This window comes from Bos indicus, chromosome 23, assembly GCF_029378745.1.
Source record: "Bos indicus isolate NIAB-ARS_2022 breed Sahiwal x Tharparkar chromosome 23, NIAB-ARS_B.indTharparkar_mat_pri_1.0, whole genome shotgun sequence".
NCBI lineage: Eukaryota > Metazoa > Chordata > Mammalia > Artiodactyla > Bovidae > Bos > Bos indicus.
Window position 1 is genome coordinate 1474730 of NC_091782.1, and position 16472 is coordinate 1491201.

Genomic DNA, 16472 nt, shown 5'->3' on the forward strand with positions numbered 1-16472 from the left:
CCTGGGCTGTTTCAGTGCCACGTGAACTTGGGAAGGAGGTGGAGCAGGCGGCCCACGCGGCCTGGAGACAGAGGAGCTGGTCTCCCCTCTGCCCTTGCCCCTGGCGGCCCAGGGCAGGCCTTGCAATGCCAGGCTGCTGGTGGTGGAGGCCAAGGCTGAAGAGGGAGGGGTTACGTGACCTGTATTCTGTGACATGGTCACATGTGGGTTTTCTTTTTCAGTTTGAAAAAATGACTGCTTTGAGTCTTCCCTCCAGTTTCACTTTAAGGTGGAAAATGAAGATTTTATTCGTAAAGTTGAGCACAGTGACCTTACAGTCTTTTTGAAAGCAACAGTTGATGTTTTAAGAACACATCTCAGAGAACTCCAGTAGATAAAGCTAAAAAAAGAGAACGTGTTCAGGGTGAACTGCGGGCGGGACCCCAGACTGTACCCTGTCTCTCCCAGAGTGTGTAATTGGTGAGATGGGTGGATATAGGTCCCCAAGCACCCTGGGGACCGAGGTCCTCAAATGACAGCAGAGGTCCGGGCTGAGCCAGGAGCAAGTGGCCTGTGCCCTGGTGAGTGGAGAACCGCGAGGGTGGGAGTGGAGCCAGGAGAGGGGTGGGAGACTCAGGCGGGGTCTGGGAGGTGCTGGCTGTCGTGGCTCGAGGCAGGGACACCCCCTGAACCTCCACCATGCAGTCCCCACGGGGCAGAGTCGTCTGGCAGCCGAGGGTCGAAGTAAAGAGGGCGAGTTCACAGCAGGTTGAATGAACCCCTGTACCCACTGTGGGTTCATTTTAAGTGCCTGGAGTGAGGTTGGTCAAGCCCTTGCTGAGCTCGAGTGAGGGAGTCCGACAGGGAGGACCGAGCTCAGGGTGAGAGTGAGGGGCAGCTAGTGTGGTGAGTCCTCCTCAGCCGAGTGGGTTCTGGGGACGCCCTTGAGTTCAGGGCTGCCCTTTCAGTAGCCTCACTGGAGGCTTGTTTGGGGGGTAGAGGGGGCAGAAGCCCACTTAGAAGACGTGCTCATTCCCAGGGATGGTGGTTTCTGAAGGAGTTTATACTGGTTGGTTTGACTGTGACCCAGTACCTTGCAGGGTCATGTTTGACAGGGGGCCTGAGCTGTGGGCACAGCCTGCCTTCTCCTGCACTCCACACTCAATTGTTGTCTTTTTGGCAGCCCCCCCCCCCTCTCTGCACCCTTGAGAGTGGACCTGAGCCCAGCCCCCCTGTTGCCACGGAGCCCCTTGTGACCGAGTGGGTTCCAGTTCTGGGCTCCTGGGAGATGTGCTGGAGGCGGAGCCTTCATGCCATTTGGTGGTCATAGTGTGAGAGCAGTGGTCATAGTGTGAGAACGGTGTGTGTGAGAGTGGTGTGTGAGAGCAGTGTGTGTGAGAGTGGTGGTCGTAGTGTGAGATTGGTGGTGATAGCTCGGTAGCCGAGGTATCCTACCGTGAAACAGCGGTTGCCCCCGAGTGGGGGGCTGCCCCTATCCGTGAGGATGGGTCGCAGAAGGGCCCGCCTTTGGGCGTTATTCCAGCACTGCAACCCCAAGGCAAAGGCGAAGACTAGGAAGGACTTGGCCTCGGCCCACGTCCTGGAAGCAGAGCGGCCTGAGGTGAGAGCAGCCGGGGGCTGGGCCCGTCAGATTGGCCCTCACCCGGCAAAGCATTGGGGTTGTGTTTCATTTTGTTAGCATGGTTGTGGGCCCTGCCGGCCAGGGCATTCTGGCCTTAGTGGGCAGGATCGACCCCAGCAAGTTTACCTTGTAAGAGGTTGTGCAGTTGCTGCATGGAGGATGGGCGGGGGCCCCACAAGAAGGGAAACACTGGCTGGAGAAGTCACTGGGGCACATGGACTGAGCTATAGAGTCAGTCCTTGAAGCAGAAAGGGTAAGGCCCTTAATGTCTCCCTTCTTGCAAAGAAAGGATATACGGGCTGGAGGAATCTCTGGGGCATGAGGATTGAGCTAGAGAGTCAGTCCTTGAAGCAGAACGGCTAAGCCCATTAATGTCTCCCATGTTACAAAGCACAGACCAGTGTGTCCAGTATTTTAATGACAGGTACCTACTGCTTACGTGTATGACATACACCCTCATAGCTACACATGTCTACTGCATGCCTCTTACAAGTGCTGGGCACTGTTCTGGGTGCTGAACACTCAGTATGTAGTAGTGGATACGTAGCCCAGGATTTTTTTAATTTCTGCAAAGAAAAATAGAAGAACGAAAGACTCCGTGTGGTTCAGTTTGAGCAAGTTCACCACGTGGACGGCCCCGCATGCACGCAAATTGTGGTAAAGTACATATAACATAAATTTAACATTTTAACCAGTTGATTGAATGACTGGGTGGCTTCTGTGGAGTCAGGCTAACAGATGGCTTTGAGGTGCCATCCGCCTTTTTCCCAGAGGAACACTCCAAAGCCTCGTGGCCTTGTAGACCTTCCTTTTTTCCTTCACTTTCCCCAGTGGCTCCAGGTCTGTGTGTCGTGTAAGAATCTCTTTATCCACTTTGTTGTTAGGTTTACGTTTTGGAAAGTTTCTCAAATGTCCCTGGGTCTTGAGAAGGCAGGCTTGGATTCCAGGTTCTCTCCTGCCACGTGCCTGCCAGGTCGAGGTGGAGGCTGAAGGCCGGTCTGAGTTGTGGTCTGTGTGGTCTTGGGGTCAGTGGACCCCTCTTCTCTGGAGGGGCATGGAGATCCTTTGTGTGGAGCCTGGAGAGACTTGACAGGGTCAGTCTTCACAGTCTCGCTCTCTTTTAAATTTATGTTTGCATTTAGTTTCTCATTTAACTGTTTTCTAGGAATTTCCAACTCCCGAAGGATACACCTACAGGGAGCAGCTGTGTAAAAGCAAAGAGGAAATCGCTCAGCTGAAAGCTGAAAGAAACAACACCAGGGTCAGTAGGGGGATTCTCGCGTGTTGACATTTGCCCCGCGGGGGTCACCGCTGGCCTCCGTGTGCTGTCTTTAAACTTTGTCTGATTTTCAAGTCATTTTCCACATCTTCCCACTGAACAGACCAGGGTGAATCAGTTCTGGGTTCTCATACCTTGCTTCAAATTTCTGATGAGAGCTAATGTAATTTTAGTACATATGAGGGGGGAGTTCTCTTAACTTACATTTTTGTCCATGCTACACTTTGTGTGGGATCTTAGTTCCCCGACCAGGGGTTAAAACCCATGATCCTTGAAGAAGTGTGGAGTCTTAACTACTGGACCCCTGGGGAGGTCCACTCTAACTTTCGACTGAACTGGCAGGATTCCGACGTGCCTTAGCATGTTTCCGGCTATAGCGTGAGGCTGAGAGGAGTTATCGGCCCGGAATTCAAGCATGAGGTTGAAGGTGTTCCTTTGGCCCTGCCCTGCAGCTGCTGCTGGAGCACCTGGAGTGCCTGGTTTCGCGATATATTCCACCCGTCGGGATGACAGCAGGCAAGCGGCAGGCGCAGTCCCCAGCCGGCATGAGGAGTGAGGTGGAGGTGCTCAGGGCACTGAAATTGCTCTTTGAACACCACAAGGCCCTGGACGAGAAGGTACCAGCCATCTGGCCGTCCTGGATTTGTACACTTGCTGCTTTGTTAGGCAGATGATGCACATATTTATGTAACTAGTTGACTTTTGAGCGTCTTGAATTCTTGTATATACATTTTTTTCTGTAAGAATTCAGAGTTTTATATGGTTAAAAAGCGTTGCCTGCATACATGCTCAGTCGTGTCCGAATCTTTGCAACCCTGTGGACTGTAGCCCACCATGCTCCTCTCTTCATGGGGCTTCCCAGTCATGAATACTGGAGTGGGTGGCCATCTTCTACTCCAGGGAATCTTCCTGACCCAGGGATCAAACCTGCCCTCGTGCATTGGCAGGCAGATTCTTTACCACTGAGCCACCTGGGAAGCCCCCAGTTAAAAAGTATTAGTTGGCATGAATGTCTCAAGATTTATTATATTCTGTATATCAATTTGCAGTTAAAAACTGGGTAATAATTAATTTAGGAGAACATTTTGTTCTCTCAAACTTAGAATTTAAAGCTGTTAACAAGCAGATTCTCTTGACGTTAAGATCAATGAGAGACATTCAAGGTATTCTGTGACAGTATCCATGTATTAGGGTGAGTATACACTAAGAAGTGTACTAACGTATATGCACACATCAACACACAGTGACTCAGCCCCTTTTATTTGAGTTGAGAGCGTGATTACGAGTAGCACTCGAAAGGTGTAGTTTGTTAGAAGAAGAATTAGGTGCCACACATAAAGAGGTAAGTTTGATCAGTCTTTGTGTAATTTCCGTGAAGGGTTTGTCATTTGAATCCTTTCATTTTAAAAAAGAATGAAGGCTGTAGTGGTGGGCATCAGATGTTATTTATCTTTCTGATTGAGGACCTGCCCACCAGGGTTATTTTAATGACTAGTAAACTAGACTTGTGGCTCAGAGTTGCAGGATCTCTTAAGTACCCCTTTGTCCAGTAGAAGACAAATTCTGACTCTAATCACCTGGTGGTATTCGGGATGGATAGCATCACCATGTATTTTCTTTTTATGTTGTGTTTTCAGTTTAGAGTTGAGTTTTCCAGGTGGAGTTTTGCTGTCTTTACTTATTTCTTAACTCTGATTCAATTTTTTTGGTTTTAGCAGATGATTCTTTCAGAGGAGAATAACCAGGAAAAGATACTAACGGACAGGGTGCTTGATGTACATCATGAGCAAGAAAACATGCCAAGCGCCAATGGAAAGGCAAGTCCTTGGTCTCGCTCTCTGTCTGGTTCTCGTCTTACCATCCAGTCTGTGCGGGGCTGTTGGGACCTCTCACCGATGCACCATGTAGGTCTGAGTGGCCACGAGGGTCCTGTGAGCTCCCAGAGCACAGAAGGCAGTTTTGACCTCACAGATTGCCCGGAAGTACTGTGTTCCCTTCCTCCCAAAACCAGGCTGTGTAAGGCTTCCTTTCCCCCTTAGAGACCCTCCGACGGTTCTCTAAGCCACAAGGAAGACATGGTTAAGAAGATAGAGCTCCAGGAAATCATAGAGAGGCAGTTGTGGGAGCAGAGCCAGATGGAGGAGCGCCTGGCAGCCCTCTCTGCCCACGTGAAACATCTGGAGGAGGACCTGGACACGGCCAGGAAGGACCTCCTCAAGTCCAAGGACATGAACAGAAAACTTGAGCAGGACGTCCGTGAAGTGAGTGACTGCAGCTGTGTCTGTTGTCCTGAGGTGGAATGTGGGTTTCTTGTTCTCCCGGGGATCTCAGCCTTGGGATGGCTGCGTGAGTAAGAGCAGAGCACTGGAGAGACCACAACTGGCTTCCTCCCTGCCTCTGCATCGAGGTCTCTGGGGTAGAAGAGGCCTGGTCCAGGCGGTCCGTTGGCAGTGGACCAACATGAGGGCAGCCCTGACGCTGTGCCGCACCCTGGGTGTGGACTCCTCATTTCCACAAGTTCTAGGGGGCCCACTGTGTTCCTTTTTTAAAAATTCATTCATCCATTCATTCATTTATTGGCGTATAGTTGCTTTACACTGCTGTATCAATTTCTGCTGTACAGCAAACTGAATCAGTCATCTATCTATCTATCTATCTATTTACGTATCTGTCTCTCTTTTAGATTTCCTGCCCATTTGCTTCACCACAGAGCACTGAGCAGACTTCCCTGTGCTGTACACTAGGTCCTCACTCGTTGACTTTATGTGTAGTATCAGTGCTGTATATGTCAACCCGAGTCTCCCAGTTCATCCCCGCCCCCCGCCCCCCACTACTGCCTGTCAAATGTGTTCCTGATGATGCTGAAATTTGCTTCTGATTCACTCAGGCGAGTCTGGTGACACCTGTGGAGCCTGTTCTCTCGGAGAGATGGGAGCATGCTGTGTGGGCTCTGCTGAGGCAGCTTGCCTGGCCATCTTCTCGAGTTTTCTGAGGTTCCGCTCCTTGAAGGGATGTGTGACAGTGATACCGGCGGTCAGACAAGTCGAGTGGTGTTTGCTCACCCTCAGATCCTCAGGCCCGAGCTGTGTAACCATGTGGAATCATGATGTCTCTGGCGGTCATGTCTGCGGGTGTCCTGATTTATGAGAAACTCCCTAGCGGTCACTGTGAAAACAGAGAGTGCTGGGGACTCAGGCCTCTTCCTGTGAGCCTCGCCTCTCCTCTGTGCACAGACAGACAGCACCCACCCGGCCCACCCCTCCCCCGTGAGACCGTCTCAGAGAGAACCCCTCCAACATGTGGTACAGCAGGTGTACTTGTTTAGTAGCTTGGTGTGAGTAATTCTGTGTGAGAACTCAAAACAGAAATATTTGCACAGGTTTGCATAAGCTATTCACACTACTCTTTGGCAACAGGAGATTAGGTGGCAGAGTTTAATACGTATAGAATTCTAGAAAACGCGTTTTCAAGACCTTTCACTTTTAAAGTTAGGACTTTGCCCACATTGGTTACTTAGTGACCAGGGAGGGACCTGAAGTGGATTTTGAAGTGGTGGACAGGAGTTGCACCAGCAGCAAGTTCTGGTCCTGGTTTGAGCGTTTCATCCATGTGGTGTAACTCTGCTTTTGAAGAACTAGGCTTGAGAAGGCTGCTCCCAGTTGTGTACAATTTGACTTCTGTTTCCACTCGTTAATATTCTACTTTAATTCTGAGGAAATTGCATGAGACTTTTCCAACTTTCACTCGAGGAAACGAGCCTCAGAGCTCCCCGTTGGATCTGTTGAAGGTCCCTCCTTGTTCTGGGTCAAGCCCGCCTGTATGGTGTAGCAGACAGAGGTCCTGACTTCATGCCAGATACCTTCCCTCCTGGAATTCTTGCAATAACAGGGTAGTTTAGTATACTTTTTGTTTGCTGTTTGGGTTTATTATGTAGAAAAGAAGCTTGGTAAACCAAGTGGCTGGACAGAACATTAAGACAGATGGGTGCCAATCGTGACCTTTGGGATAGGCGCATTTTTGCTCACGTCCGAGAAAACTGCCGTGTCTAGGACTTTTATTCTGAGGACGTTAACTTTATGTTTGATTTGAAACTTAGGACGACATCAGTAATAAACTTGAAAATGAAATTGCAAATAAGGATTCTAGGCATCGACAGGTAATGGCTTTTATGAACTGTGTCTGACTTTTATAGTAGTGAATTACTGAGGAAGGAAGGTAAAGATCTTTTCATGTGACTCCCACATTGGAAATCAAGTCCCAGTGTAAAGTTCTTATGACCCTAAAATACTGTGTTCAAAAGTGTGGATGTACATCATGGTAAATCAGCTGTACTGGAAGGAAATACATTTTTAAAAAATTGCGGGTGACTGCAACTTACAGGTTTGAATTATTTGGGACTTGGTTTAACCATTTTGTGGAATTCCATTCCTGACTCTTTTGTTGTACTTGAAGGTGAATCTGTTGGCTTGTTAGAGTTTTTACCGAAAGAGTAGAGAGCAGCAGGGAACTTCATGGCAGCTGGCTGCCTGTTGGGAACTGGGGTCACTGTGACAAAAGGCAGGGTTAGAGCTCCGGTCTGATTAGGGTTTGTACTTCCTGTGGCGTGGTGAGCCTTACTCGCTCCTGTTCCCGAGTGGTCTCAGATAATCAGGACTTAACCAGGAAAACCAAATCTGGCTTCTCCAAAACAAAGTGAGTCAGTCTGGTGTGTGCCAAAGTGTATCATTGTCCCCACCACAAAAATAAAATACTAGAAAGCCATTGAAAAGTATGATGGGGAATGCTAATTAAAAGCATCACGATATACAAAACAATGGCTGTAAAAGGCAGATCAGAAAATACTATGTACCATATGCTATTATTTTCTGCGGGTTTTAAAGCATAGCATATTGTTTGTGTACGTACATAGAGGAATACGCACACAGAAAAAGTAAGAAAGCTGCTTAGAAACAAATGCTAACCTCTCAGGAACCTGAGCTTATAGATAGTTTAATTTTTTTCTTTTTTAAAAAAGAATCTGTCTAAATGTTCTACATTGAAAGTTTTTCAGAGTAAGAAGATCTGTTAAAAGAATAATCGTGCATTTACGAATACTAGTTGACTGGCATTTCACCAGGCATGCTCTTATCAGGTCTGTATTTCAGAGGAGATGAAAGCCATATTTTGGCTTACACGCCTGTAGCCATCTGCGGTCGGTAGGGTTCCCTCTAAATGATGATTCTGGTGATGTTTTAAGAAGGGTCTGTAGTGAACCCTTCTTCCCTTAACTTGTCAATAAGAATGAATAAGATTCTACAGATCTTCTTTAATATAGAAGAACTTTTTTTTCTTTTAAGATGTCCTTGGGGAATGTTTAGGAAAAGCAAATACTCTGGCAGGAGGTGTTCTGCTCACTGAGACCAAGCCCAGGAACACTGAGAGAAAATTTACCCTGAGGGAGCTTCCGAAACAGAATGAATCCACTAGACACGTGCATTTAGGTTTTGTCTCAGCTTACTTAAAGCGACAGTGGCTACACCTCTCGGCCTGTGTTGATCCTCTGCTCTCCCTTTGTAGACAGAGGATAAGAACCGCCAGTTGCAGGAGCGCCTGGAGCTGGTAGAGAAGCTGCAGCAGAGACTGCGGAGGGCAGAGACGCTGCCTGAGGTGGAGGCGGAGCAGGCGCAGAGGGTGGCCTCGCTCTCCAAGGTGCTGCTCTGGGATCCTGGGGGGCGGGCACAGGGAGGGCCTGTTCCCCTGCTCTCCCACCGCGCCCCTGCCCGTGCTGCTCAGTCCACACAGGAGCGCAGACGTGGGGGTTGTGCTGCCCGTCTGAGATGGGAGCTCTCCCTGAGTGTCAGGCACGCCCCACTTCTGCATCATCCCTACGTTAATTTCCCTCCAGTTTTGTCCCGAGTTCTGTGTGTCCCTAGGACGCTTCAGCTCCGAGTCACTGCTGCTCAGAGTTCAGTCAGCCACTCAAAGCCTAGCAGGATAGAGACCTAGAAAAATCCCATTCTCGTTTAAGAGATGGCCAAAATAGCTCTGTAATGAACACAGTTTTAAGTTGTTATCCATACACTTGTTAAAGAAGTACCAGCAGGGCACGTGCAGACCCGAGGCCCCTCTCCCCACTCGCCGTCCCCAGGAGCCCACGGGTGAGAGGCCATGTCCTTGGGATGTGGCGCTGCTGGGGGCACCGACCCCATTGCCAGCCAGCCAGCCCACCCTGTCCTTCTGACGGGAAAGGTGTTGCCCTGCGCTGCCGGTGGGCACTGGCTGAACATAGAGAGTCGGGCCGGGTCTGTGCTGACGCGGCTGTCGGAAGCCTTGCCAGGAGCTCAGTGAGCTCCCGAGGGGCCATCAGGTCGCGGGAGGCCGCAGGTGGCCTGTGCTCACAGACCCTCCCAGAGCAGGGTCACTAACAGCCGCCAGGGGGCACCCTTCTGCCTGTGATCTTCCTCTCCAGGCTTGGTTTCTCCTCTCCCCTGGCATCTCTGCTGTCCATCCCCAGTCGGCCTTGTAGTCCGACCTTTTGTCTTCCGGAAGCTCTACCACTCAGGAGGCTAAACAGTTCGAACTTCCTTCCCAGTTTAGGAAGGTAGAACGTGTGCCTCGGGTTTGCCGCTGTCTGCTGCCCACGCGGGCTCGCCACAGGCAGTCCGAGGAGGGAGCACAGCGGCCGTGGGTGTGGGGCCTGGGGCACGGGGAGCACGTCTCCTCTCGCGAGCTGGTCACCAGCATCATCCGTGAGCCATGTGTCACACACGAAGCTGCGCAGGCTGTGTGAGCAGGCATGCGGGCGAACCCAGGGCCCGTGGTTCGCACAGAGCATGGCCCGCTTGCCGCCCCTGCGATCACAGCCCGCGTGCTGTCAGGACAGGGTTGTTGTGAGCGGAGCTGACGCTGTTCTTGGCCGACAGGCAGGAGAGAGAGACACAGCAGCATCGAGGATAGGCTGCGCCAGATGGAGGCCCAATTGGAGGCAAAGAACAAGGAGCTGCAGCGGGTGCCTGTGCTGACAGGGAGGCGGCGTCTGGGCAGGAGACGTGGCTTGGGTGGGGGCCAGCACTACCTTTCTCCACCACTCCCGTCTCTGGCATCGAGTGTGTGCCTGTGTGGCCCCATCTGCTGATCCGGGCACCCACCTCCTTGGGAGCAGGGCCAGAGGTGGTCGCCCATAGGCAGTGGGTAGGAGCCAGGGCTTCCCCACATTCAAAGAGGCTGCTTGTTGCTATGACCAGCCAGTCCAGGGAGCTGCTTGGGATACAGGTGGACCTTCCAACTGCCCCTCAGACAAACCTAGGGGTGCCAGCCCGGGGCCCATGAAACTGAAGGCATGGCACCCAGGTGTGGAGCCTGCTTGCCTCGGACGTGGTGCTGGAGTCCCACATGCCAAACCGCTGGTCCAGACACGGTGTGTGTGTAGGATGGCTGCCTCTAGACAGGAGAACCGCAGTTGCGCTGCAACAGAAGGCGCGTCAGGAAAGGGTGATGGTGGAGGCTCACATCACCGAGTCCTGAGAGAGGTTTCCTGGAAAGGTTGGCCACACGGCAATACAGACCATCCAGGAAATGGAGTGGGGATCCCGGGTCCAGCCTCACGTGTCAGTACTGTCCCCACCATACCTGTGTTCTTGGGCCTGGACTGCAGAGCCTCACAGGCGGACTTCCAGGGGGCAGTGGTTCTGACTCCCATCGTGAGACCCGCGGTGAGGCGCCCTCCCCGCTTAGGCAGAGAGCTCAATATTTCCCGATCAGGTGTGCACTTCTTACTTTCATAACTGCTGCTCAGAGGCTGTTGAGATTGGGATGCTGTTTATGACTAGACTAAGCCAATTCAAAGTCAACTTTTGTTTTGCTTTAAAAATCTTTGAATGCCGATGCCTTATTGTGGAAGCTGTGACAGGTTTTGTTTCCTTGGGCTCAAAAATCACTGCAGACGGTGACTGCAGCCATGAGATTAAAAAATGCTTGCTCCTTGGAAAGCTATGACAAACATAGACAGCATATTGGAAAGTAAGAGACATCACTTTGCCGACAAACCATATACTCAAACCATATATGACAAACCATATACTCAAAACTATGGTTTTTCCGGTAGTAACGTATGGGTGTGAGAGTTGGACCATAAAGAAGGCTGAGCACTGAAGAATTGATGCTTTCGAATTGTGTTGCTGGAGAAGACTCTGCTTTAACAGAAAATAAACTTTTTAAATGTATTATGATGGAGAATTGCAAACATGCACAAAAGTGGATGGAGTAGTATAATAAATGCCCATGACCCGTCCCATCAATTAGTCTCAGCAATTTCTCATACAGAGCCAATCTCAAATAGATCATTCTTTTGTCTTCTCTCCATTTTTTTTAATACAGTAGGTCCTAAAACAGCTTTTTAAACCTTGAAATTGATGCTCATCTTATAAAACACAGACTTGGCAACTTTGTTATTGCATTTAAAAATTGCTTGAGGTAATTATTTCCAGTTTTTTAATATGAATTTTCATATTGGAAAAGACCCTGATGCTGGGAAAGATTGAAGTCAGGAAGAGAGTGGATGACAGAGGATGAGATGGTTGGACGGCATCACCAACTCAGTGGACATGAGTTTGAGCAGATGCTTAGCAGAAGTCGAGTTCTATTTTCCTTATGGCTAATCCACTGCTATAACACGTATAGCACTTCTGGTTTTGAACACTGAATGTGTTTGCATTATAGATGGATTTAGAGTGGGTGGCTGTTGTGTGTGGTTCAGAATTCTGAGTAGTCCTTTCAGGGATCACCCAAAAGCTCAGACAAAGCGTGAGCCATTCACGTGGACTGTGCTGTGCGTCAGAAAGATAATACGAGCCACCTACACAATCTAAAATTTCCTAAAAACCAACGGGCTACTCGACGTCCTTCTTTCACCACGAGTCTTGAAATCCTCTGTGTGATTTCCACATCGGGCTTTGCACCAGCCTGTCTCACGTGCTCAGGGGCTGCACGCAGCGAGTGACTGCCGTGGCCGACAGCACAGAGCTTCCAGATTGAGTTGAGTGACTCACAAACTTGGCCCGTTTGACTTGTTTTACCCCATGAGCAAGTGAAGTGGGCTGTAGAGGAATGAATGTGAGGAATGCAGGTGAGCTCCATGGAGACAGTTTAAAGCAGTGAGAGGAGGGAGGGCAATAGAGTGAGTCATGTCCCCCTGACCTGAAACCCCCGCCTGAAGTCTAGCTTCTCTCTACAGACTTCATCGTTGTGAATGGCTTGCCATGTTTCCTCCAGAGAAACCTTTTCTACACCTGAGATGGAACTTCCTCTTCATTATGGTTTATAAGGGTTAATATTGTTCTGAGTGTTTCTATTTGCTAGGGACTCTTAGAGAACATTTTCTCAGAATTAAAATGTTGGGAGTTGATACCTACTGATATAACCTGTTCTGCACATTTTGGTGCAAGTCACTTTACATCCAAAAAGCAAGCGGTGCAGGCTGTGTCATTTGCTGTTTTGTAGGACCAGCTGATTCTAAACCTGGAAACCCTGAGAGCCGAAGTGGACCAGACGAGACTGCGAGGGGCTCCCTTCCACCACAGGTAGGCTGCTCCCCCGGGCAGCTCCCCTCAGCGCTGTCGAGTGTGACAAGGGCCTGTCTGGTGTGTGGACAGTATGACTGGGTGTTGCTCATGGTCGCACCTCAAGGAGCCTGTAGCTTCGTGGCCAGCGAGAGGGAAGAGACAAGCATCGTTCCTTAGGGTCAAACTTGGTACCACGGAGTGGTAGTCACAGGATTGACAACACTCAAAACCACAGGCAGAGGTTTGGAAGTAGGGGGCCGACCAGTTGATATTTGGGCGTATTCATTTGAGAGGCCTGACAGACTGTGACACTGATGTTTCTGAAGAGTCGCAGAAGGTTAATGACCTGTAGTCTTTTGACTGTGGTGGGAGGAATCACCTGGCTTGTGAATGAGGAGAGCAGATTACTGAGCATCCTGATTTTTTCTTCCTCGTTGTTATAGGGGCAGTCATTCTTATTAAGTATTTAAATGTTTCTTTGGCTTCTTCACGGAAAATGGTCACAAGTGAGAGATAAACTTTAGCAAAGGTTATTAAGTGCTTACTGGTGACATTCATTCATCTGTAGGAAATGGACTACTGCTTGAATCCTGACTTAGGAGACAGTTTGGAGCCCATACGCATATTTCTGTGTTTGTGTGCTTAGGGGATCCTCGCAGTCCAGAGCCCCCACCCAGCCTTCTTCTAGAGAAAAGGAGATGTCATTTGAGACAAAGGCAGAGCCAGAAACTGGTCCTGTGTCTGAAACCATGGTGGGTGGAGTTCCAGGAGAGCACGTGCCCTGCAGAACAGGAGGGGACGTGGCCAGACTTGGTGGCAGAGCTCCTCCAGGGTGAGGGGCTGGGGCTGTCAGAGGTGGGGAACCCCTGCTCCCGGGGTGGACGAGGTGAGTGTGAGGAGGACTGCGTAGACAGTGGAGGAAGAGGAGGTGGACATGGCCTCCTCCTCTTGGGGGTTTTTGGGTAACGAGGAGGGACCTGGTGCCAGGAACCGAGGCCTGACACAATTGGGGGCTTCAGATGGAGAAGCCTGGGGCCTGGTCACCAGTCCCGTGTGTGTCAGTGAGAGTGAGAGACGAGAAGAGGAAGCAGCCGCGGGGCAGGAGGAGTCGCTGTGCTCTGAAGACAGTGGGCCACAGCAGCTGGTGTGAGGGAGGGGTGTCTCCAGGAGGCAGCTCTGGAGGGGTCACAGCAGTGACTTAGCAGCACAGGTGGGGCCTCAGAGTGGGGCTTGTGGGCAGTGTGGGCTGGGTGGGGGGCACTGTGCTGCCTCAGGAGGGAGGGAGTGGGGACTGAAAACTGGCTCACAGGCAGGGCAGGCACGGCGTATTTGGTGGGACGTCCCAGAGGAATTTGTCACCTTGTCTCTGAGACCTTCTCCCGGAGGAAAGAGCTTCGGGTGAGGAGGGGGAGAGAGATGGAGGCTGCACCCCGCGAGGGGACTGGGAGGTGATGGTTGGGGGTCGACCCAACCCGGAGGCCTCTGTGGCCCTCAGAGGACCCTCGAGGGTCCCCAGTCCACAGCGGGACTGTGTCGTACCCCCCACTCAGTTCCCAAGTGTGCTCTAGCCCCAGGCCCTTGGGTGGAAGTGGAGCAGAGAAGGGAACAGTTCTGTCAGGAGGGAGGGGAGATGGGAGAGAAGACAGGTGTGGCTCCGGGAGATTCCAGATTTCCATCTCCTGTGCAGCACAGTGTTCGCAAAACCGTCGAGCAGAGCAGCGTGTGACCCCGAGCAGGCTGAGCTGGTGGTTGGCCCTGGCCACTCTGCAGACGTATGGGGTGTCCTGTCCTCGGAGGAAGACCCTGTCTCCTGAGTTTAGGGAATCCTGCACATGAAGGCACCACCCTCGTCCCAGAGACAAGACTGAGCAGAGCCCGGGCGGTCCTGCAGTGCAGGCGGCTCACAGTCAAGGCGGGGCTGCCCTGCCTCCCAGCAGGCCCCTGCTGAGTGAGCTCCTGGTATCTGCAGGCCCAGGCCTTAGTGCTCAGGGCCTGAGCATCTGTGCTGGGCCTTGTTCAGCCCAGACTCTGGTGACACGCTCACCTCTGCTTTAATGGGAGACACCAATGGTGCTCAGCTCCGAGCTGTGGGTCCGAGGCTTTTCTGCTGCGGGTTGTCTGAGGCGCCTTTAAAAACACTGAGAGCGGTGCAGACAGTGTTCCAGGCAGACCGGTGATTGTGATCCACAGACTTCCCGTGGGAGAGGGAGGTCAGAGCAGGCGTGGGCCGAAGGGGAGGTGGGGTGCCAAGGGGAAAGCAGAGCAGGTGCACGCCCTGCCCTGGGACCTGAGAGCGGGCTCCAGGGGACCCTGGACGCCCCAACCCCAGACAGCCGATCCTGTCCTAGTCAGCTCCACACCCTCGCGTCAGCACTGCCTTCCCCACATTCGGGAGTTTTCCAGCTGCTGGGGATGAGCCCTGAGTGTCTGCGGAGCAGCGGGTGGCCTGTTGCTATTGGAGCCAGGAGGGCAGTGCCCTCCCAGGGACCCTTTTGCTGTGAAATTGCCGATCTTCCAAATGCACAGGCTTTGGCTCGTCTGACAGAGTGAGCTCTCTTTTCTTCTAACAGCGCTCTTCTTCCCCGTGTGTTTCAGCCGACCCCACTTGGGCAGCGCCCCGGACCTCAGGTTCCCTGTGGCGGACCGGCCGGCAGACTCCTTGGGCAATGGGGCGGTGCTGCGGTGCCCCCAGAAAGGCCCCTGGCAGCGCTGCACGATGAGCCTTCCGAGGCAAGGACCCCACCGCCCCCTTCCCGTCCCTGGTGGGCACCTTGTGAGGCACCTGCCCCCTCACACCGTGGTCCTGAGGTGGGTTTGGAACAAAGCGCTGATAGATTGCTTTACGTCTCCCCATTTTCCTTTTTCTGGCTAAGAGTTTACTTTGAAGGCATGCTTTTTTTCCTTAACCAATTTTGATGATTTGTGGCCTACTGTGAGGCCCAGCATGGTACTAATTAGCAGTTTTGAAATCGTCCTATGAGTAAATGGATACACATATCCATCAGCTTATAGTGAGAAGAATTCTCATTGGAAATTTAAGTGCCTTTATCTTTTCACCTCATTCACGCCATGTATTTGTTCATACATGTCTGTGTTTTGAGCTTCTACATTCAGTGAGCAGTTAGTTTGGGCCAGACATGGTCAGAAGTAGGACTCCAGCAGTGAATTAAAAACCGTGTGTGTCCTTTATCCACTGCTACGTAACGAATCATTGCAAAGCTTAGTGACTTCCCAGGGAGCAGCTCACAGTCCCCAGTGCCTGTGCATTGTAGCAGGCGGGCCTGGTTCAGGGCCTCCTGAGGGCAAGGGAAGGCCCCCCCAGGGCTGGATAGCAGGCTTTCAGACTCACCTGGCTGCTGGGGACAGGCCAAGGTCCCTGCCATGTGGCTTTCCCATGGCCTGGGTTTCCTCGGAATACCCTCTGAGAGCGAGAGCGTGGGGTTTAGCCCGGGGCCTTTCACGCCCTGGTCTTGAGGCCGCACACCTTCACTTCTGTTTGTGAGAGTGAGCTGCAAAGTCCTGCCTCGCTCAGGGGCTGAGCAGGAGTTGCGCCTTCTGCCTCTTGAAGGGAGGAGGATGGAAGAATTTGTGGACCCCTTTTTAAACCCGCACAGCCTGTTGAACAGTAATGAGCAGGTAAAGGAGACCAGAGTGCCTGAGTTGTCCAAGGAGGATGGGACGATCGTGTGTAAACAGGGTGGCCAGTGAGGTGACACCAGGAGGGTGACCTTGAACCAGAGACCCGGAGGCAGGAAGAGAAGTAGCCACTTGGAGAAAGAAAAAGGGTCATGTCAACCAGCGGGGACAAGGGAGAGAGCGGGCCACATCAGGGAGGAGCCTGGGCTCAGGCCTGAGCAGCTCGAGGCCAGAGCCTGTTTCCTGAGGTGAGGAGGGCTGCCGGGGCGGGGAGCTAAGAGCCGGGCCTCAGCCCTGTTGAGGTGGACGAGCCCATTGGGTGTCCCGGGGACGTGTCAGGAGAACAGCTGAGTGTTGCGGCCTGCATCCGGGAGAGAACTCATTCAGCTCAGGGTGG

The 16472-nt window shown here is 51.8% G+C and overlaps 1 protein-coding gene across 1 annotated transcript; it reads left to right on the plus strand.

Annotated features, from left to right (window-relative positions):
* The first annotated feature begins 1045 nt into the window (after positions 1-1045).
* On the plus strand, positions 1046-16147 carry LOC139179066 (liprin-alpha-1-like). Its single transcript, XM_070778333.1, has 8 exons — positions 1046-1600; positions 2787-2882; positions 3353-3517; positions 4616-4721; positions 8461-8588; positions 12378-12457; positions 15035-15169; positions 15943-16147. The coding sequence occupies exons 1-8, from the start codon at positions 1484-1486 to the stop codon at positions 16145-16147; spliced, it is 1032 nt and encodes a 343-aa protein (XP_070634434.1). The 5' UTR covers positions 1046-1483.
* Positions 16148-16472: the final 325 nt, after the last annotated feature.

Bases quoted from the DNA above. Each gene is read 5' to 3' on its own strand.
- LOC139179066 (XM_070778333.1), top strand. From the start codon at position 1,484: ATGGGTCGCAGAAGGGCCCGCCTTTGGGCGTTATTCCAGCACTGCAAC. The intron at 3,518-4,615 runs GTACCAGCCATC...TTTTGGTTTTAG, and splicing joins ACAAGGCCCTGGACGAGAAG to CAGATGATTCTTTCAGAGGA. The intron at 15,170-15,942 runs GCAAGGACCCCA...TCTGTTTGTGAG, and splicing joins TGCACGATGAGCCTTCCGAG to AGTGAGCTGCAAAGTCCTGC.